At 41.2% G+C, this 23329-nt stretch overlaps 2 protein-coding genes across 2 annotated transcripts; both read left to right on the top strand.

Annotated features, from left to right (window-relative positions):
• The first annotated feature begins 10928 nt into the window (after positions 1-10928).
• Positions 10929-15135, top strand: LOC145444904 (arrestin domain-containing protein 3-like). Its single transcript, XM_080322966.1, has 8 exons — positions 10929-11157; positions 11216-11365; positions 11453-11536; positions 11669-11796; positions 12361-12503; positions 12567-12789; positions 14561-14759; positions 14853-15135. Exons 1-8 carry the CDS (start codon positions 11040-11042, stop codon positions 14996-14998), a joined length of 1191 nt encoding a protein of 396 aa, XP_080179092.1. The 5' UTR covers positions 10929-11039; the 3' UTR covers positions 14999-15135.
• A 1588-nt stretch (positions 15136-16723) lies between these two features.
• Positions 16724-23329, top strand: LOC145444903 (arrestin domain-containing protein 3-like). The gene is made up of 8 exons (XM_080322965.1): positions 16724-16899; positions 17306-17458; positions 17548-17631; positions 20930-21057; positions 21994-22136; positions 22204-22426; positions 22807-23002; positions 23086-23329. The coding sequence occupies exons 1-8, from the start codon at positions 16782-16784 to the stop codon at positions 23232-23234; spliced, it is 1194 nt and encodes a 397-aa protein (XP_080179091.1). The 5' UTR covers positions 16724-16781; the 3' UTR covers positions 23235-23329.

Here is a 23329-nt window from a genome sequence, read left to right as displayed (position 1 = left end):
GTCTGTTGAAGGGAAATACATACCGTATGAACAAAGCGTAAGAGATGAAATCATCTCCGTGCAATGCCAGTATTGCTCGCCCTTGAGATTGGAGTTAAAGAGTTTACGGTCAATCCTCTGAGCCCGGAGTCTACAATGGTCTCTCATTAGTCAAATCATGCATGTAACGACATATCGCCAAAAGCCAAAACTGAACGCCAAGCAGAACAAAAGAATGAGTGACATGCGTTCGTCGTGATCGTGCATTGAGCTGAGGCTGAGCAGGAGCATTGACTGCGAAAAATTACAGAATAAGAATGTTAACCTCCTCAGAAAGGAGTCAAAGGACGAATGCTGCATGATTTCATACAATTTTATATACTATGCATCTAATTTAAGAAAGACAGTTGCATTACATACCATACAAAAGTATATGTGTTCACAGCCTCACCGGTATGGTATCGTATGGGTACAGTTTGGTTGGTCAAATGGTCAGTGATTATAATGATAGCATGCAACCGCAACCCAACAAGGTATGGAGTGGCATATAGGCAGAGTCACCTTTTCTTGACTATACTCACAGCCTCACCGGTATGGTATGGGTACAGTTTGGTTGGTTAGCGATTATAATGATAGCATGCAACGCAACCCAACAAGGTATGAGTGGCATATAGCATAGGCAGAGTCATCTTTTCTTGACTATACTCACTGCCCCTACTGGAATCTCGGTACGTTTTGCCTGATATAACAGGTGAGCAGCGATGATTCTCCACGTTCAAGTAATTCAATAAAAAAATAATAAAACGTATGTGTGAGCAGTGAGCACATGACACCGATTCCATACAGGCTCACTGGTCACTGCTGATTACTCAACAACTGTGAAATGGCTGCAATTAATGCTCTGAATAGCGTCGGTTGGCAATGGAAAAAACGCCATCCTCTACAACTCCTCGCTTATAGAAAACTCTTTTCATTTCACGCCGAGAATTACCGTATCATCATAAACTTTCCAATACTGGAGGAATCTATAGATTACTAACCTACGGAAACGGAGACCCCACCTCTTTGCCCACAGTGTTTATTTTCATTCTTGTTGAGCCATACAAATAACCCCATCCAGTGTTCACTGTTCACTGTTCAGTGTTCACTGTTCAGTGTTCACTGTTCCTTGTTAGGTTGCCACTTGCCAGCTGATGAGCTGAGTCGGGTTCGGGACTCGGGAGGAATGTTGAAAACAGCTGAAAGATTGGGGTTCGTGCAAACACGAACTTTTATGAATTTTTTTTACACATATGACAGTGAACACGAACACATATGCCACATGGTGTCATGGTGCATGCTACGGTCCTACCATACCTAGCTACGTTGTAAATTGCTATGGTCCTACAATGTTGGACATTGCACATTGTACATTGCATGCACATTGCACATTGGTTTATATAGCTCAGTGATTGGACATAGCAAATCTTACGGCTCACTGCGATTGGTTTACCTCACACTTTCCATGTGGCTAAAGTAGGGTTACCATACGTCGCCCTTTCCTCCCTTTTCAGGTTTTTGAAAATATCCTCCGAGGACGCCTAAATGTCCTTCATTTTGAGATTTTGTCCTCTTTTTGAGGAATTTTGGTCAAATTTAATGCAAAATTCGACTGAGATGCCGTAAATCAGCACCGAAGTGACGCTCCGTCGGGTATTTCGGGAGCTGAGTGAAAATTTGACCTTTTTTTAGTAACCGACTACGGTATTCTAAGTTTAAAAAATTTGAAAAATTTGAAAAAAGTGTCCTCCTTGCCTGTTTCCAAAATATGGTATCCCTAGGGTAAAGTCGGTCATTTTTGACCAGCTTGCCGAGCGCAAAATTTGATAAAATTATTGGTATTATCAACCGAAATCTACCGGGGTACTGATTACGATGATATTAATTTCATTGTGCTGGCGGATCACAGTCCGAATCTATACCAGATATAATAATATCCGAGTGGCAAAACAATCCGAACATCCCCCAGACATAGTTGCTAAGCAACCACTTCGCGGTTGTGGCTCAGAGGCTGCAAGGGGGCGGCAACATGTGAGGTGATGACCTTTTTTTTAGTCATTACAACAAGATTTAATCCAGTAAATATGATTGAAAAGATATTGAAACTATTTCAAAATTTGGGCAGCATTTTCAACGAAAGCCAGGGATGGCAGCAAATGCTCCTACGCACAAGTGGTCGATGTATTCAAGAAAGCTACTCAATAGAAGTAGAAGTAGCGACACAAAAATCTACTCATGTGCGTGTAGAAGTAGCAATTTTAAAAGATACCTTAAACTACTTCAAGTAGAAGTAGAATTTGCTGACTTTAAATCTACTCTAGTGAGTAAGTAGATTTAAAAACGGTGTTAATTCGTTCGCATGACCTGTCAAAAGCTGCAAATTGAAATATGCATGAGGTGCAGAGTGCTTGATTGGTATTAGAGGTGGTCAAAGTAGTCAAGAAAACTACTCAAGTAGAAGTAGAAGTAGCGACGGAAAAATCTACTCAAGTACGAGTAGAAGTACTTCTCACATAACGTAAAACTACTTGAAGTAGAAGTAGACTTGACTGACTTTAAATATACCCAAGTATGTAAGTAGTTGTGAATACGATCGTAATTCGTTCGCATTGATTGCCAAAAGCTGTAAATTGAGCTATATGCGAAAGGTGTAGACTGTAGAGCTTGATTCATATTGATGCATACTAGGAGGCATAGGTGCCGACTTTTATTTTTGCATGGGGTGGCGGCAGGCGCTTAGTCAAGGGGGTGTCGAAACCCCTCCTTTTGAAAAGCGAGACCCCCTCCTTTGAAATGACCATTCTGAGGCTAACATTCAGTTGCAATTCAACAAGTCGTATTATCAGTGTTACGCGGGTTTGCGACCAATTAGCGAGATTCGTCTGTGCAGGCATATCGCATCGAACAATGCAACTCGACGCGATCTCCCATCGAGTTGATTGCGAAATTAGGTCATTGATTGGCGCGCGCTCGGCATTCGTTGCTGGACTGAGCAGTAACACGGCGCGAAAATTCTGGAACACGAAAGACAAACAAGAATTATGTTTACAAACACGCGCGGCCAGTCAGTAATTATCCCTTGCCGCCAACACAATCGGTTTTTACTTAGTATTGGGTTGCTCGCATCGCAACAATTGATCGCTGATTAAAACATCGATTTTGACTGCATTGCTGCATTTCCCGATTTACGTTCGCAAAGTATAATTGGATTAATACTATGGGCACTGGAATATATTCCAACTAGCAGACACAGACAATAAACAGTGTTCAACTTTGCGCTCCGAGAATATTTATCACAAAAATGGTTCACAACATATTTTGAACGCGGCTTGCGGCCCCCAACGATGCAAATAATGCACTTTAATTTGTAGGAAGTGGACGTATATTTGGTCGTCAAATCGCGACCGGAGATGGTGTTTCTCAGAGCTCGTGATGAAATCTACGTTTCTAACGATGAGGTCGAATTTGTACATTGAGGATGTTCAAAAAAAACTTTGTTTGCAACAAGAGCAAGATGGGCGCATGCCGAGACCTTATCAATAGAAATAGGCTACATATCCCAAAGATTTGAAATTCGATCCGCCATATGGTTAATGGTTGCGCTCGATAGAGTCCGTCCAGCAATGAAGTTGGAACATATTTATTGGAACATAGAAGGTTCCCGTTCAAACTAATCGATTAAATTCAGAATTTGCGCCACCGAGAATCTCGTGTTGCATCAATTTTGAGAATGTAATTCAACGCCGTGCACTGCACAATGCACAGTATTAATAGCAAATCAAACACTGACTAGTGACACCGAAGGAATACGAATGTCTAAAGCAGACAAGAATTAGTTGCCTACAGATGGTAGTAAACGAGAAAGCGCGCATCTAATCAGTAATTCCTCAACTTGCGTACAGCACAATGGGGTTCCGAGTCTGACATCGCGACAATTGTTCGCACATTATAACGACGTTTGAGCTGCATTGTAGCATTTCCCGATAAAAGTTGGCAAAGCCTTGTTAGAGTAATGAATATGCGCAGTGCGCACTTTTGCGCAGGAATGACTTCCAATCCGCAGGCATACACAAACACACTCCCCTATTTCGCGCTCCAAGCCTCCAATTAAAGATACTATCACGGAACTGACTCAATAATTATTTTATAAACGAATATGGGCGAAAATACAATTTAATTCAGAGAAGGAGAACGTGAATTCGCTCGTCTGGTCGAGAGAGGAGATGATGTTTATCAGCACAAGCGTGTCGAAATCGACGTCGTAAACGAGGTTGCTTCGGTTGTCTGTTATTACTAATCACAGATTACAATTTATTGGGGCGTTTTAAGCACTAGTTCGTCGTCGCCAACGAAGCTGCGTATTCAATTATTCGCGCGCGCATCGGTTATTGGTAAATAGTTGGCATTGGCATTACGCGGTATTACGGACTCGCTAATTGACAGCGCAGATGATTTTAAATCGCAGACGTCGGGCGCTTGATCATATTGTATGGGGTTGCCGCCACCCCATAAATGTGTCATGGGGTGGCTGCGCAACCCTGCCACCCCGTAACTCGGTGCCTATGCTAGGAGGTATCCAATTTTTAGCAGCATAATCATTCGTCCGCATCACGGGATGAAAATTATAATATTGTATTGTATAATAGTATTGATATGGAGATGCGATATTAATCCTCTGTTTACTCGAACAGCACGTTTTAGAAAATGTCATGGTACGGCGCCCTCCCCCATATTATAAGGCCTGTAGTTTAGTCGAAGAGCTATAAGAAGAAGTTGTATCGGATATGGTTTAAATACTTTGCGCGATTAGTAAACGGTAATGTAAAATATGGCGGATCGTAAAAATGCCATAGGCCTTGTGAAGCTTATTTCGGGAAATTGAAGGCTGCACTAGCTCTTTTACTCAAACATGTAGGCTATATGTTCTCCCGACAAAAGAACTGATAGTAATTAGAACTCAAAGTATGATACTCGGAATTGAAAGAGAAATACAATAACCACTTCTAGAAAGCGAAAAATAAATTTCATGGTTTCATAGGTGGTAGCCTATGCCAAAACAGGCGTAACGTTCAAAAAAGCCGGATTCCACTTTTCCGACTAGGACACGTCATGGGCTGCTAGATTACGATATAGTAGCTAATTGCTAGTTTGCGAAACGGTAGTTTCAAACGTTATGGGGGCCATATTTACTCTGATGAAATATTTGATATTGGAGACAATGCGGTGTGAGCAGAGCCACGCAATCCGGTACCTAAATTACATTCACCGCTACTTTCGTGAAAACATATTTATGTCACTCCATAGCTACTGTGCGCGAAGCGCAACAAAGTTCTCAGCTTTACTTGACTTTTATGAAAATTGAACGTTGGTACTCCGTGAAAACAGCCTCGAAATCCGGCTATCTTTCTTGTTGGAGGATTAAACTACTTCTACTTGACAAACTGAAAATAGCGAATAAGTAAAATACTACGAAGTAGAAGTAGAAGTAGCGAAAATCAGATATACTTGAGTAAGTATCATAAGTAGAGGACTACTTGAACTACTTGAGTATTTCGAAAAAGTAGATCTACTTCGTTACTGACCACCTCTGCTCCTACGCAACTGCCCAGACATAATGTCCTATAGTGGCGGAAGACAGTGGAACACATCCCAGATATAATATCCAAGTTGCAACAGAGTCCAGACATGCCGCGAATGTGGTGTCTGTGTGGCGGAACACAGTCCGTATACACCCGAGATAGTGTCCGAGTGGAGATATAGTATGAACACACCTCAGACATGATGTTCGAGTGGCGCAACACATTACGGCAGTGGTTCTCAACCGGGGGTCCGCGAAGCAATTTCAGTGGGTCCGCGAGACCACTAAATTTTCAAAATGATTGATGACCTAATTTTAATTTTTAATTTTATTTTAGAAATCATAAGGCAGGTTCGCACCACAATTGCTAAAACCTCATGACTTACGTCATTATACTAATCGTCTAACATGAAACCCTAACCCTACTGTGCAAATTCGTTTTAATTGCCGAATTACCAATAACCTGCTAATACAAACATATTGATGTTCCGAGACGTTTTGTTGGTGTTTGTGGACAAAACAAAAATATGGAAATATAGTAAGGTCAATCAGCGTGACTTAGTAATGCTTCCAGAACCTTTTCGATTTGAAGTCGTCAGTCTAATCAAGTTAGTGAACAGTCGTTTTAAATAAAAATGTTTGAAGTATTTTCCCTCATTTATCCCAATGAAGAGATTGATACCTCGCCACGAAATCCATTTTATCCCGTGAAATATATAGCCTACATAACCACTATCCTAGAATAACATCAAGATGAGATGCTAGATAAAAATGACTAGGCTGGACGAGATATGTTCATTAGAAATATGTTTCTTCTTTTTTGGTGTTATAAATGTTGCGATCACACCAAAAGTATCGTCGGAAGCGTTAAGCGTTAGTTAGGATTACCATATTTTGGAATAGGGAAAGGACGACACTTTTACCAATTCAGAAAAGTTAGTCGATGAAAACTGAAATCAGCCGATTTCTTAATATTTGCTGAAAAAATTGATTGGTCATTACTTTCGTTCTAATGCCGATTTACACACTTTTTCTCAAAATAAGTGGTGTTGACTAAAAAAACGTCGTCGCCTGCTATCGGACCACAAATTCCCATCTTCACTCGAATATATCTATAATCTTAGATGTAAAAGCTGTAAAAGAGGATGAATTGCCAAAAATGAGAACATTTAGGCGTCCTCGGAGGACATTTTCAAAAACTCGAAAAATAAGGACGTATATGGTTTCTTAACTGAACATTTTTTACAGCCAGACTGTTCAGAGTCAAGTGTGCCTGTTTGATGCTGGTGTGATCAGACTAGATGACCTTCACGGTCTTATCGATCATTCCTATCTAATACCGAATACTGTGCACGCATATTTTCTGTACCACCATCACTGCCGTTTGTTATGTATTTTGGTTCGACGAAAATAAAGACTCTCTCTCTCTCTCTCTATGGTAACCCTAGCGTTATTATTGCATTAGCTTCCATATATCTTTATGGAAATGGATTTTCGGCACTCATCGCTCATATCATATCGAAGTCGCATATTTTCAACGCCCGACCACGTACTTCAAAAAATACAGCTGGAAAATAAGATTTGAAATAATAGAAGTCTTCCTAATTTCTATACAAATAGTAAAATGTTATTTTCAAGAAAGTCATTCTGTTGCTGTTTATCACAAGCCTACAGTTCATATTTGCACAAGACAGATGACGGTTGCACCTCAATTGAGCCAAATTTGAACTAAAATTTGAGGGGGTCCGCGAAGCCAAAAAGGTTGAGAACCACTGCATTACAAACATACCAAAGATATGATATCCGAGTGGCAACACTGTCCGAATCTACCCAGATATGTCCGAGTATGGCGCTGCCTTCCAACTGATGGTTCAGTACATTTACAAGCGATTTTGGTCATCTTCATCGTGAGCTTCCTTCCCCTCGAAGCCCCCAAAGATCACAGACAAATTCTCCTTATTTTGGGGGATTCCTCGGCCTGTTTACCTGTTCCCGGTCATATTGCAAAGCTGTGCTTTGCAGTGATGGCTGCGCTGCCTGTATGTAACTTACTGGAGTTTGCAGTTGAAAACGCCTGTCTAGAGGTGGGAAATACTAAGTTAATAATCTTTATTGATAATTGTACTCACATGCAGTCCTACATATGCCAGATGTGTGACCTTTCAGTATACGTAGTGACCTTTCAGTCAGGCTGCATTTGTGAAACCATAGTGTCCTATACAGCACCTGCAAAGCCGTTTTGTGCGGCCCGCGAGAGTCCAAAGAAACTTTTTAAAAGTTTTGATAGAATGTGTACTAAAAATCGAATTAATGCAGGGACTTGAATAACTTTTTCTAGGTATATTTCACCATGATAATTCGAAGACAGTGGTTCTCAAACTGGAGGGCACGCCCCTCTTGGGGGCGTGAAGCTGAGCTCAATTGCAAAAAATTTTCGCGCTTAGCGCGATTTATGTCCAGTTCATAGTTGTTGCTCTGTATTTAGTCTGAATTACACATTTAAAAATCTCTCATCCACAGTCGTAACCTTCCATGCCATCGAACTACCCGTTAGGTTGGCTATCATCCTGGTTGCGTTTTGTGATATGACGATAGGGGGGCGTGAAATCTTTCACCATCATAAGGTGGGGTACGTGTATTAAAGAGTTTGAGAACCACTGATCCCAGGTACATACTTAATATCACAGCGGGATAGCTGCAACGAAATTGACATAATTCGGGTCACGAGTGACATTTCAGATCGGCCACTCCATTTTTAATTATTTCAGTGATGTAGGCTACTTAGAAAAACGATTCGGGGGTGTCTTAGGTAGATTCGTTGTCTTTATGCGTAGAATTGGGGTACGGTATTTATATTATATCTACACATAGTAGAAGCGTGTTTGAAGCTAACATGCTTATGATGCTGTCAGCATTGTGTGTCCTGTTACTGAACCAAAAGTGGACTTAGTAAATCTATGAACAGATCGATGCTCACAGATTTAAATTTCAATCCTGATCCGAGAATCGGGCTAACCGACTTTCATCTCTATAGTTTTGACAAATTGGCTTGTTTTAAATAAGCACATTTATTATCTCCATGTACTCACTATATCATCAAATATCAATATTGCGTTTTGGTTTATAATCGCAATTTTTTGTAGTGCGGCCCGCGAATGGATTCAGATGTTGAATGCGGCCCGCGAGCTCAAAAGTTTGCCCACCCCTGGTTTAGTACGTTTCAGCGATTCTATATTTTTGATATAGCAGACAGGAGGTCACGAAATAAAATCATGTAACGAAGTCATACCAACGGGTCCGCCCGCCCGAAGATGTTTAATTATTATTTACTGGCCCTACAGTTTCCGGTAAATCTGATAACGTGAGCTGAGAGGACAAGATATTGATAGCAATATATATGAAATTCCCGATCTTATTGGCCGATTGTACCATGAATGATACCCTATGAGAACCTAAAACCCAAGTTTTTGTGTGGGGGGGGGGGCGGGGCTGACGAAGTGCTGTTTCGTTCCTGCCAACGGGTATACGGTCGAAGATGTCTAATTATTATTGGGCGGTCCTACGTTTTAAACATAGACCTCGCTCAGCTCTACCGGTAAATCTGATTACGTGAGCATAGAGAGGATCAAAATTTATAGCAATATATATGTAGGCTAATTCCCGATCATATTGCCCGATTCAATGATGAATTCTGAAATTTTTCGCGCTTCGGTCGTATAGGCGGGAAAAGTTGTCTCTCAAAACGAACACGCAACGGAGATGTCAAATAGCGTCGAAAAGCGGATAGCCACAGGGGGGTCCAAGGTCAACGTTTTTTTTTTTCGGGGGGGGGGGGGGGGGCTGACGAGGTGCTGTTACGGCCCTGGTCCTATAGTGTGGACACAAGCAAATCCCACGGCTCAGTGAAATTGGTCCACGTCATACTTTCCATTTGGCTAAAGGCAATTTGATGGTAATTTTTGATCGGCTTGTCCAGCATTAAATTTGATAAAACGGGTGTCAATCAAAAGCTACCGCGGTGCTGATTGCGAAAATATAAATTTTATTTTGCTCGTGGTCCTGAAACCCCCCAAAATCTGCCTCGAATGCAGCATTGTAACGGAGTTTGGTATTGTGACGCAGCGATGCCGTCTGAGAGCAGGTGAGGAGCAGCGCAAACCTCAAGCGTATTTTGGCCACTGTTGCGCAACAGATTGAACATTCACACTCTCAATCTCGCGCGCACTTGCCCCTGAGCTGCTCAGACGTCACAATACCAAACTCCGTTACAATGCATCATTCAGTCATTTCGGCACCTGAACTGTGGACATACCAAATTTCGCACATTTTGGCCAACATGCGGCGGTTATTATACTTCAAGGTTTTATTATCGTCAGCCATTTCGGCAGCGCAAGCAGTCGCATGTTGCCTGAAACGTGTGTCTTCTAGCGTGAAAATGCCCGACATGCTGGTTCATAAAATAGTCGCGACCCCACAGGCTGCACAGTGCACACGCCTTGACTAAAGCAAACGGCTTCATACGATATAATACGGTATTAGGTTGCCGTATATACATTTCTGGGTTTCCCACATTAAAATCAAGAAATCAGGTAGTGGTAAATCGCGCGAAGCGCGGAAAGCATTTTCAGGAAAAGATTCTTGATGCACTGAAAGATTATGTTTTATGTTGATTTACGAAATAATTTGGGTCGTCTACGAGCTTTTTCCATTTTGAAAACTTATATTACATGTTTTGCAACAAACATGGTTAATTGGTTATAGTATGTCGTGCGCGTCAAATCATTTGGCGCGCCATGAAAAATCACCTCGTGTGCCGGGGGTTGCCGACCCCTGATTTAAAGAATATCAGAAGGACCCAGACTGGCGTGTAGTCTTTAACTCTGTAGCACAGACCACACATCCACGATGATTTTTTTTTCTTGTGGTCCCAGAAGTTGTGTTGAAAAACCCCACTTGGGCCCAAGACCAGCGTTTGGGGCGTATGGTCTGAGAAATTGCAGTTCCGATCTTGAATACGAGAATATTTTATTAAAGTATAGGCAACTTCTTGCATGTAAATTTACCCTTGAAAAATCCTGACGTTTTCACATAAGTCCAACTGACAGCCTTAAAAGTGTGTTTTGTATCGAAACTTTACTGTGGGTAGCCTACAGCTCAAGCTATTACGTGGAAATATTGCGACAGCTTGATCCATTGCGTTTGATGGAAGATGACCTGGTCATGACCATGACCATGACCAGTGACCACTGACCAGCACTCTCGAGAGAAACGAATGTACACAACAATGTCTTCTTTTGTTGTTGGCCCTATCCGTCCTAGATCCATTGTCCAAACGCAGCGAAGTGGAGTGGAAGCAAACAATACCCAGGGCTACCAGCTCAACAACAGACACGAGCAGCTGGGGATTGAGTTGATCGGAGACGACCACCCGAACTGATCCAAAATGGGAAAGTTAAAAGAATTTCAGATTAGACTCGCCTCAAACAAGACAGTGTATTCTCCTGGAGATGTGATAACCGGAGATTTATTAGTACGACTGGAATCACCTTCCGAAAACAACGGTGCGTCATGAGTTCTGGGGAATCACAATATTGAACTATTGACTTGGCCTGTTTGCAGGAATAAAAATCCAATTTTATGGACATGCTTACGTCCACTGGTCGGAACAACAGCGACGAGGATCCGGTAAAAATAGGCACACCGTTACTGTACATTACCGCGGAAAGCAGGAATATTTTAATCACAGTGTCTACGTATTAGGACGTAAAGGTACGTTATATAGGTTCATATGTTTTGATCATCATGATGATGATGATGATGATGATGATGATCTCAAATTCTTTATCACTCCACCAGGCGAAAAACAAAGTCTTTCCCAAGGAGAGCATGTGTACCCGTTCTCTTTTCAACTTCCTGGAAATTTACCGACTTCGTATGAAGGTAGGCTACAGAATTATTTTGTACATCCCAACGCCACGTTTGACGCACTTGGCATACGTCACTTATTTCGCTGTATCACCAAGGGTTGTGCAAATCTATTTCTAAGTTTAATTTATACTTGCAATTTTATAGATTACATTGGTCATGTTCGATATGAAATCAGGGCGAACATAAGGAAACCTTGGAAAATCGATCCTAAAGCGAGACGAGTATTCACCGTTCTTGAAAGCGTAGACTTGAACAACGTTCCAAATGCTATGGTGAGCACTGAGCATGTATAAAACCACTTACGTTCGTATTCGAATATACGTGGCACCGTGGCAAGTATAAGGTCTCAGTACAGTTCACTTTATTTTATCTGCTGCTTAGTCTTTTCAAAGAGTCAGGGTCATAACTGTCACTGGGATAAAATGATTGACGGGATTCATCAAGGCAAATAATTGAAACTGTTTTACCAAATTTAGCGTATGTTTGAATCTTAGCCGTTCCAACCCCGATCTCGACTTTGGGCGAGACGGGGAATCTATGGACCGCTCGGACTGAATTCTGCTATCTGGTCTCCGCTGCGACAATTCTCTCTTGACAGGCGGTTTAACGCTGCGGATCTATAAAATTGAGCCAAGTATAGCTCAACATCGTATTTTAAAAACAGCGAAATATCGTTCATCTACTCCTACTTCTACTTCTTGAGTAGCTTTCTTGACTACTTTGACCACCTCTGACCTCGGGTCTTATAATTCGAAATGACAACACTCTGATCACCAAGCGATCAGATCATAACAACGATATTTGTTGATATCGATATCCGTGCATTTAAATCACAGATGCCCGCCATCGGAACAGAAACGAAGCATTTGTGCTGTTTGTGCTGCAAAAGTGGGCCAATTAAAGCCGAGTTTCAAACAGATCGGTCGGCATATGTTCCAGGAGAATTCGTAACAATAAACGCGACTTTGAAAAATAAAAGGTTGTAACGCGTAAACTTAATATATGCGCAATTTGACGGGGACGTATTATCATCTGCACACAGCAACAGCAAAGTCAAGGCTACGTCGGCATCCTTGATGCAGAAAGTAACATATCGCGCTACTCGAAAGTCCAGGATTCGTTGGATCAAAATATGCGATCTTGAGGGAAAAGAATGTTCCAAGAAGAAAACAATCAGTTGGTCGAACGAAAAACTTCAAATCCCGCCCGTCCCTCCTACGTTGAAAGCCACCTGTAAAGTTCTGGATATTGAATACTATTTGATGGTAAAGTGTGTCATTAGTAGCCATACTATACTGTGTGATTCAGCAGGTCTGTGGAGTCGGTAAATTGTACCACCGACTCCGACCCCACACATTTTCAATATACCTACTCCGACTCGGACTCCGACTCCAACAGTGTTACCAATTTACTTCGAAAATTATATTCCACAGTGACGGTTAAATGACTATCGTATAACCATTAAACATATGCAAACATATGCAAACATTAACGATGGCATGCAAAATTGTTTCATTGTGGCACAGCTCGAATTATTCACTATGCAATTAACTTGAAAGAATGCTTTTCTAAATAAACTTCCCTTTTTCATATTTTATAATTTTCTATAACATGGACTCTCTAATATCCTAATATGTATGAATCATTCAAACATGACATATATCCAATCCTGTATAATTAATATCTAGATAAAACAATCGAAGTGTAGGTCTTGTGTGTGAGTCAGCAACTAATACATAGATGTACCTTACTAATTTTTTCAGGCATTGGTCATAAACAAAATTTATGAAAGCATGTGTCTAGTCTTCATGCACTTAGTCAAGTATTCAAGGACTAGGACTTTCAGTCTTTCTTAATCAGTTGTTCGACCCAAGCAGCTCAGCTACACTACAAATATTTTACACATAGCAATATCGACGGTTTCGGGAACATGCCTCTATCATTTTGTGCAAATGTTTCATCGCCGACGATCTCGCTGCGAGTGCACAAGCGAAGTCGCATGTTGGACGATACGTTATCTCCTAATTGCGAGTATAGTTATAGATTCAATTCTGTAAATTACGCGTCTTTATAATTTTCAGGAGGGTCTCCAATGCTAAATGCAAGAAATCGAGTGACAATAAATCATGCGAAGTGCTAAGAAAATTTTCAAGTCAAATAAATCTGTACGAAATATTCTACTTCATGGGTTATATACGAACATCTGCGATCAATGTATCTGGCTCCTGGTTACGTCAATGCGCCGGAACTAGGAACTGATGTTTTAGTCATCATCAAATTTCGCGGTCAGGCTAATCAAATTTTCGCTGCCCTTGCAATTTTACCTGATGTTATAACTAATTTCGAGAAATACCTCGTAAGCCACACAAAACTTTCTCGCGGGCCACATTTGGCCTTCGGGCCACGGGTTGGCCGCCCCTGATCTGTATCGTTATATTAATAACAGTAATTGATGGTACATAAAAATACTACTGAAAATCCTTTGAAAGCAATTGTTTTCATAATAATAAAGCTGGAGTCGGAGTCGAAGTCAGGGCCATTTTCACAAACTCCGACTCCGACCCAAGTCAGTATTTTTTCCACGAATCCGACTCCGACTTCAGTCACTATAGTTTTCACGACTCTGACTCCAACTCCATCAAGCGAAAATTATCGGACGCCTGTTAGGCGAAACTTCTATGGATGACTTTTTGACTACATCGCTGTACAAGTAGTCAGAAGCCTGAATAGAATCGGATTCTATTACAAATGGCAGTGCATGATAATTCATAGCTTCTGACTGTACACAGCGATGTAGTTAAAAAGTCACCCATAGAAGTTGCGCCTAACAGGACTTATAATAAAAATATCTAGCCTATACAAATCAAATCGATACAAATCAAAAGGAAAACAAATTAATTATTGTAATTTAAAATTTCATGAGCTGACTTGCGCCCGAAAAGTGCTAGCTCGGTTCCGCGAGTAGCTAAAATACACACCGTGTATAAGAGCTTTTCTGTGGCCACGTTATTGGCAAGTCCTGCATATTTTTTTCAGTTTCAAGGACACCTTCGTATGTGTGCCGTTGACTTGAGAGAGTACGAAGAAATCACCATCGGAACCATACCGATCATTGACCTTTATCAAAACACGGCTAACCAGCAGCCATCCATGCAGGAATACGGATTCCAAGAGTCCATGCCATCTGCAGTTGTAGACGATCAAGCGAACCAACGTCCGGCCGAAGCAATGATAGGTTAGGAAATATTTTGTAGGAAAATTCGAACTTATCAAAGAAAGGCCAACTTATCGAGGTAACAATGTACTGATATTGATATGTCTGTTACAGTTCCTCCGAGAGCCATATATAAAGAAGTGAGTGGAGGGGCTGTAAATTTGTCAGCAGAGGACGACGATGGAAAAGCAATGGCCGAAACTACTTACGCACCACAGTATACATTCTATGATTGGAGCCAACCCGCATTTACCTACTAATAGGCAGACATTCAATCTGTAAAACTGAGATTTTTATTTGGAGCATGTATAGGCTGTGATGTTATCAAATATATATTTATTTATCTTTCTACAGCGGCATACAAATAAATGTATATAGTAGCCTACAAGAAGAAAAATTCGTGTTGGAATACACATCTATTAGTTCGGAAGTACGCCTACGTGCGTACTGCGTACTAAAAGCCATATACGACATGACAGGGGCGAATAATCCAGGTCATAAACATTGTGATTCAATCAAAGAAACGGTCCCTAAAAGCCGGAAGATGTTGATCAGGATCCCGTTTGCTTGACGTGCACAATATTGCTCAACCTATAATGAACCAGTTAGTTGTGTCAAATTACGGATCTCAAGCATTTACACATTTCACGGTGCATGTACAATAGGGCTGTTCAAAAATAACCTTTTTTTCCTTAATCTTGTTGGCTACTTGATTAAATTGTTAGGTTGCCTTAAAAAATGACGCACACCAAATTTTAATTCATTCCAACAAATATTCGCGGTTTTCGTAGAGTTTGAAAATTTTGAATTTGCCGAAAAACGCAAATTTTTTTTTTTTTCAAATTTCTCTGCCAACCCCATGAAATTGTTGGGCTGTCTTCAAAAACTATGCAAACCAAATTTGACTCAATTCCAAGCTGTAGAAGCGGAGTTATTTCAGTTTTTATTCGATAATTCTAGGATTATCCTTGATCGGTGGATAATCCAATAGTTATCACCGAAATACGGGAATAACTCCGCTTCTACGGCTTGGAATTGAGTCAAATTTGTTTTGCATAGTGTTTGAAGACAGCCCAACAATTTCATGGGGTTGGCAGAAAAATTTGAAAAAATATTTTCTTTGCGTTTTTGGGCAAATTCAAAATTTTCAAACTCTACGAAAACCACAAATATTGGTTGGAATGAATTCAAATTTGGTGTTTGTCGTTTTTAAGGCAACCTAACAATTTAATCACGTAGCCAACAAGATTTAGGAAAAAAGGTTATTTTTGAACAGCCCTAATGTACAATGGTATCTGCATACTTTAATCGTAGACAAGGTCTGAGTTTGGTGCAACTATTTGTATTTTTCTATATCACGCAACCTTCTCTTAAGAACACATCTGCCAATGGATATCTAAGAGAAATTTGTTGAAAAGTTCTCATTTCAAAATTCGCTTTGCAATTTCTGAAAGGTATCTAAATTACCAGTACAATTTCACATAACTTGACGTATTAATCCAGAAGCGTAGTGACGATGGAAGTTTGGGAGTGGCAGTTGGGAATGTTTTGGGTGGGGACAAAATTCCAAAGAAGTGAACAACTTTGAGAAAATACTAGCTTATCTGAAGAAATGGGAGCGCGTGCCGTGCACTGCACATGCAAATTCAAAAGTAATTATTCCGTGCCATAGGCTATGTAATGCACAAGCAAAACTGCATTCATTTGTAACTCCAAATGAAAATGCAGGAAATCGCTATAAGTGTGTTGTTTAAACTGACGCTGTGTAAAGTTCACTCTCCTGTTTAGGAATTATGGATGAATGCACGTACACACAATGCGACAATACCTCTGCCTATTAAGAGGTATAGCTCACATTCATCCGATACAATACCAAAACAATAGCACATGGACATTGTACACCTCAACCATTGTTGTGCGCTTAGTCAGCGTCGTCAAGGTATGAAACAGTTGTCAAGAGTAACTTCTCTAACAACAAAAAGCAAGACGATTGAGTCCAAGCTGTCAGAAAAGTGGCTATAGATAAGTCGATCGGTATACAAAATGGGAAAGCGGAAGGAGTTTCAGATTAAACTTTCCTCAAACAAGACTGTGTATTCTCCTGGAGAATCAGTAACGGGAGATTTGATTGTTAATCAGGAATCCCCAGGAGAAACTAAAGGTTAGTAACGTGTTACCGCATCGAAGCGTGATTTCTGAACAATGAAAATGCTGGTCGCTAACCCGCGGTATGACTAGTAGGCCGTGCAGTGCATAGCCGGCATTAATTAGAGGGTATATACGGCGGATCCACGAATTTAGTCATCAGCACAATTTTTCCGGTCATTTTTGATGATTGCTATGTATTTTGCGTAACGTATTCATTCGTATCTGAGCAAATTACAGACATATACAATTTTATCAAGTAGCCAGTACGATTTGAGAAAAAAAGTCATATTTGAAGACCCCTATTGTGCAGTTCACGTCGTTGGACACCCATGCGAACATGGACGTGAACGATCGCACCAATCCTGTGAATATTACAGTAAATCACTATATAATTACACTGTATTGTACACTGTATACAGGCATAAAAATAAAATTTCACGGAGAGGCTGAAGTCGATTGGGTGGAAAAAGAACAACGGCAAAATGACGAAGGCGAATTTGAGATGGTCGATGTTCATTATCGCAGAAAAGAAGTCTTATTTAAGAAAAGTTTTTACGTGTTCGGAAAGAAAGGTTCGTCTGGATAGCAAATAGGCACATGTAGGGCGTACAGGCCTATATAGTCATGCAAGATAATCGTAGCTTGTGTTTTACTTCACTAGGTGAAAAAGAAACTCTTCATGAAGGCGAGCACGCATACCCCTTCTCTTTCCAGCTGCCTGCAAAGTTGCCGACTTCGTATGAAGGTATAGAGAATTGTTTTTATTCATTGACCTCTTTGGGAAAATTGATCTTCGCCTCCAATATTTTGAACATGATGAAACTTTGTGCGAAGGACAAAAATGCCAATAATCGTGCTACGCCACTGATATAAAATAATGACGTTACTAATATATTGCGTCAACTGCTCGTCAGTCCGCACCGTCACCATATTATCATCTTCTATTTGATGGTATGTTACAGTGGATCAGTGAGAAAGTTTGAGGGCGTCATTGGAAATTAAAGTTATTAGACCAGTGGTTCTCAACCTTTTTTGCCTCGCGGACCGGTAAAATTTCCAAAATTTTCTGGCGGACCGGTGAACTGTCAAAATTGAAATGAAGCCAAAATGTTAAGAATGCAACCGTTTTTGGCAATTATATGATGCTAGAGAGTGACATTTGGAGGGGTTTGATCGTAGGCTATATAATAATATTCATGATGGCATCCAAGTGATTTTATGGTAGTGAGTCTGCCAAGTCGAGGTAAAATTGCCTTGTCCGGATAAACGTGCTACCGCTGAGAGTCGTTTACAGTCTTTCGCGCCAAAGGTCTTCGGTTTAAACGGCCACGACAACTCAATACCGACCGACAATATCAAGAAAAGAAGCGTATCGGAGTCGAACCAAGCACCTTGTCGTGCTACCTTGCTCATTGCCCACTGCCACCAGACGCAGGCTACTCCGGCAACTTCAAATACAGTGCGTGCCGCAAGAAAACACATTATACTGCAGCTATACTGGCCATCCGCAAACCCGGGCCGAAAAAGCACTTCGTCAGCCCACCCCCAAAAACGTTGATCTTGGGGCCCCGACAGGGCGATAAGTCAAACTTTCGGGGGCTTCGCCCCAAGACCCTATACACTTGGGTGGATGTTTTCACCTGTAATTGTGATCACATCCATTGTACTCACCGTAAGCAGATAGTTTACGTAGCTTATCGCGACAATGAGGACAATTTTCGATCATTCCCGACTACAGCGCTTTTCTCGCGGTCGAATTTTAGGCCCAAATTTCGGAGTCCCATATGTTAACCTAAACTTCATTATGTGTGGATAGCTGGATACGTCGTGGTGTGGCAATGGCTGACGCCGAAATGCCTATAAACAGGCGTATTTCTCGGAGAAGGGCACCTGATAAGCAAGACATTTAGGGACACTATAAATCGTGCAAAGCCCGAAAAGAAATTGAAAAATGTTGGAAAAAGTTTCAAATAAAACGCTATGATTTATATTCATTTCCGAAATAATTTTTGGCCCTTTTCAAGCTCGGCCCCTCTCCAATTGGGAGGTTTGGGGTGCCCCAGTTACGGTTCTGCACAAAATAAATGAATCGAAAACCAATGATCAAACTGCGCTGCTTAGCGATGAGTGAGCTCGTATCTGTTCTGTGTTTGTCGCTCGCATGTCGTCAAATGAAACGTCTTGTACTTTAAGTCAAATCGAACATGTTTCTAGCCCTAATGTTACCTCACGAAGTTTTCAATCAGTTTAAAATTAGATGTTTTATTTATTTCATCAAAGGACAAGCCTTCAACATTGCATCTTGAAATTAAAGTATAAAATTGTAATGTTCCTTGCGGACCGGCAGGAATGTCGTCGCGGACCGGCACCGGTCCGCGGACCGGCGGTTGACAACCACTGTATTAGACAACAATATTCAATTGATTTCACATAAATGCAAATCAAAAACTTGTAGTTCGACAATATATTTGCGCGCAGTGCGTGTAATAATTACCTACTGCTTCCGTGAGCCTTCAATTGTAAAATTGTCCTCCTATAACTTCGTTGTGACACTCTTGCTATCATGCAGTTCATCATCTGTGATCTGAATAATCAACACATTTAACCAGGGATGGGATATTTTTCCCGGGGAGCCAAATGATAAGCAGAAAATACGTGGACGGGTCGGGCTCAAGGTTAATTCTGTGGCGCATTACTTCTGTTTCTGAATTTATAGAAGTGAATGACATTGCTAACACATACTGCTAAGTGGATGTGTTAATATTAGGAAATGAGAACGTGAGGATTAATTTACAAAAAATCATATTAATTCAGTGTGATTTTTCAAAACAATGGTAAACATGAAATATTTCTAACTATTTATTAAGCAAATCCATGGATATCTAGATATCCCTGATCAAATCATAACACCTTAAACCTGGCGACCTCCTCACATTTTTGGCGTGCTCGTACATCGTTTATTGGTGACGATTGCCGCTAATCACGAGCAGACATTGATACGCTGACTTATCTGGTTTAGGCAGGTTACGTAATCGCGGCACATAAATAGACAGGCTTCAAGGAGCCCTAGTTGGTTGTTGTTTTTGCGGTATTCATGATGTTTGTCGACTACTATGGTCTGGTCATGTAGGCTACACCAGACCAATTTTTCTTCATTTATATTCCGTACCGAAAACTAGTTTCTGGATCAGGTTATAAAGCCTATGGTTTTAGTCCATACATTAACGGAGAAAATAAGGTTTTGTAATCTCAATTCCAAGCAACTTCACACCGGCCGGTCAGAATCGCGTCGCGGACCGGATTTGGCCCACAGGCCGTACAATGCCGAGGTCTGCAGTACATTGATGATTTACAGTGTGTCGCAATGTGGCAATGAAACGTCATTCAGCCGGTGATGATAAAACTGAAATAATCGAATTTTGGAGCCACGGATTCGGTAATTACGATGCAATCATTTGTCGCGCTGTCACTGGATGAATAATAATATGGCTATGCAAAATTATTTGGATACCGTCAATTTTAGAATTCAGAGGTCCGTGGACTCGAAAACCTTACAACGGGTTCATGACTATAAACTGATAAACTAGAACAGTGGTTCCCAATTTCTTTCGACCCATCGCCCCCTTTTCAAGCTCAACACCGATCATCGCCCCCCAAATTTTGTGTACCGAAAATTGGGCATACAAACTGTAATCACCGGCGGGTTGACTAAAAAAAAAAGTCAAATTTTCGGCTTGATGTCAAATTTGACACACTTTTGTAACTAAATTTCCGTGGGTTGACTAAAAAAAAAGGTCAGCCGTTTTGACGCGTCATCGCCCCCCTATCGCCCCCTTCGCTATTTTCGCCCCCCGTCGCCCCCTTTGTCCATTTTCGCCCCCCTGTCGCCCCCATCGTCATTTTCGCCCCCCTAGACCGCCAAATCGCCCCCTGGGGGGCGATATCGCCCACGTTGGGAACCACTGAACTAGAATGTTAATATTGAAATATACATTTATAACCTGCATGTATAACATTGGATTATTTCATTCATAATTTCATAGATCACATCGCTCACATCCGCTATGAAATCAGGGCGACTATCAAAAAGCCACATAAAAAAGATCCGAAAACAAGAAAAGTATTCACGGTTATTGAGACTCTCGACTTGAATACCTATTCAGATGCTATGGTAAGCAATGTAACTATAGATAACTAACCTATCTATAATGTAACATTATTATTGTTATTATGACATAACAACGACAATGAAGCTATTCGCGTGTTCAGGCCTTTTGCGCCACGGCAATGCATTTCTTAAAGTTATCTTTTTGTTTTGTCTTTGTGTCCGGTCTCGAGGACGACTTTTCGTGCTCGCGCACTCGCTCTGTTCATCCGCTCTCGTTTTCTTGCGTCTTCTTCCGTATCTCTGCTGCTGACTTTGGGACTGGGCTCACTATTCCTCTGGGCTTTTAGGTGACGATGTGTTGTTAACAGCGGGATCGGCCGGCGATGAGGAGCCCAGATAAACCTCAGAAACATAGAAACTTGGCAGAGCCGAGACTCGAGCCAGCAACCAATTGGTGGCGTGATGGCGTCGCTTAGTACACAACGCCACTCGCTTCCCAGCAATGCAAGATGACATGCGACGGCGAATCGGACTGATATAACGCATATGAATTCTTCAACGTTGTGAATTAGTTAATCTCCATGTCTCGGGCTTCTTGACCAAAGTACAAAACAAACCAAAGTCGTATTTATTGATAGCTATAGCCAAGTTCGGAATGCAATGTGGGTAACATGACTGTCTTTGTAGCAGTCTTGGTTTAATACTTACCAAGAAAAGCCGTCGGTACTTCAATCAATGGTCACATGAAATGGCGACGCAAGCCTTGAAGTGCATTCCCTTTTGAACTAGTTTTGATTATATTGAGTTTCTTTACATGCGATTTCGATAAACTCCTGTTCAAGTCGTGAGCCATTCCATTCTCTCTGGTCTAACAAGATGACCATCCAATCAAACGTTCCGATCGTCCGTTCTACGGACACCGGGACCATGATAGGCCATTTCACCATCGCTACAAGAATATCTACAGTTACTGTGTAAGAAAGCCTACGTTATTTACAGAAACCGGCCGTCGGAACAGAAACAAAGTATTTGTGCTGCCTGTGCTGCAAAAGCGGGCCTATCAAAGTAGAATTTCAATCAGACAGATCGGCATATGTTCCCGGGGAATTCGTAACAATAAACGCCACTTTGAAAAACAAAAGGTTAAGCCTACGTCACATTATATCAATACGTTCATTACATTTATCATATCATCTTTCGTATATACAGCAATAGCAAAGTCAAAGCAACTTCGGTAACTTTGCTGCAAAGATTGACGTATAACGCCACTGAAAAGTCACAGATACGCTGGGTCACTATATGTAGTATGGAAGGAAAGGAGTGTCCCAAAAAGAAAACGATCTCGTGGACGAACGAAAAACTTCAAATTCCTCCCGTTCCGCCAACGTCGAGAGGCAGTTGTGAAGGCCTGGATATCAAGTACTTTTTGCTGGTAATCATGATAATTCCAGTTCAAGCAAAGTGCTGTTCCTGCCCATTAATTGGCTGTCAAAGCAAGCGCAGTAAATGATTTTGAGTTGTAACTCACGCAAGCAACCAATTTTGCCTGCATAAGCATGGTTAATATACGCCAACGATGCTATTACTTTGGATGAGATCCTACTTTATATAACATGCAAAATACTATATATAATTTATTGTTGAATTGAATGGTCTTCTTCTGTCCGCCAATGCTGCCTCGGATGCAAGTCTGTGTCCTGCGTTTTCAATCGTGAGATGCGTTCACCCAATCTTCCTAACCCACATACAAATTGGATTAGGAGCTTTCTTCGATTCTCAAATTGATTCAGCATTCAAAAAATGTATTCACAGTTCCAAGGACATCTTCGATTGTGTGCCGTTGACTTGAGAGAGGATGAAGAGATCACCATCGGAACTGTGCCGAGAAAGGAACTTTACCAAAACATGGCCGGCCAACAGTCATCTCAAGAAGAATCGGGATTGGACGTTTCTTTGCCATCTGCGGTTGTGGACGAGAATGGCCAAAGTGTGCCTGTGCCGACGACAGGTGGGCGAATACTGTTTTAGTTAAATTAGTGAACTCTCACGGCTCCAGTTGTGTACCGTAAAACGCCCCGGTTTATGTTTCAGTTCCTCCGGAACTCATGTATAAAGAAATTGAGGGAGGCGCCATCAATTTCGCTGCAGTTGACGACCATGGAAAGAAATTGGGCGCAACTAGTTACGCGCCGCAGTACGCGTACTATGACTGGAGTCAATCAACTGTTGCGTACGAATAGTCTTAACCTCTTCAGGTTGTAGAAAATGTAGAGATTAGTACGAATTGTTTATAGATACCTAACAGCTATCAAATACATTCTTACATCGCCACGCA

The sequence above is a fragment of the Botryllus schlosseri genome, chromosome 8 (genome assembly GCF_051294905.1).
Source record: "Botryllus schlosseri isolate E-star chromosome 8, Bs_hap1, whole genome shotgun sequence".
Taxonomy (NCBI): Eukaryota; Metazoa; Chordata; class Ascidiacea; order Stolidobranchia; family Styelidae; genus Botryllus; species Botryllus schlosseri.
The sequence above is the reverse complement of the archived record's forward strand: the minus strand, read 5'-3'. Positions and strand labels throughout refer to the sequence as shown.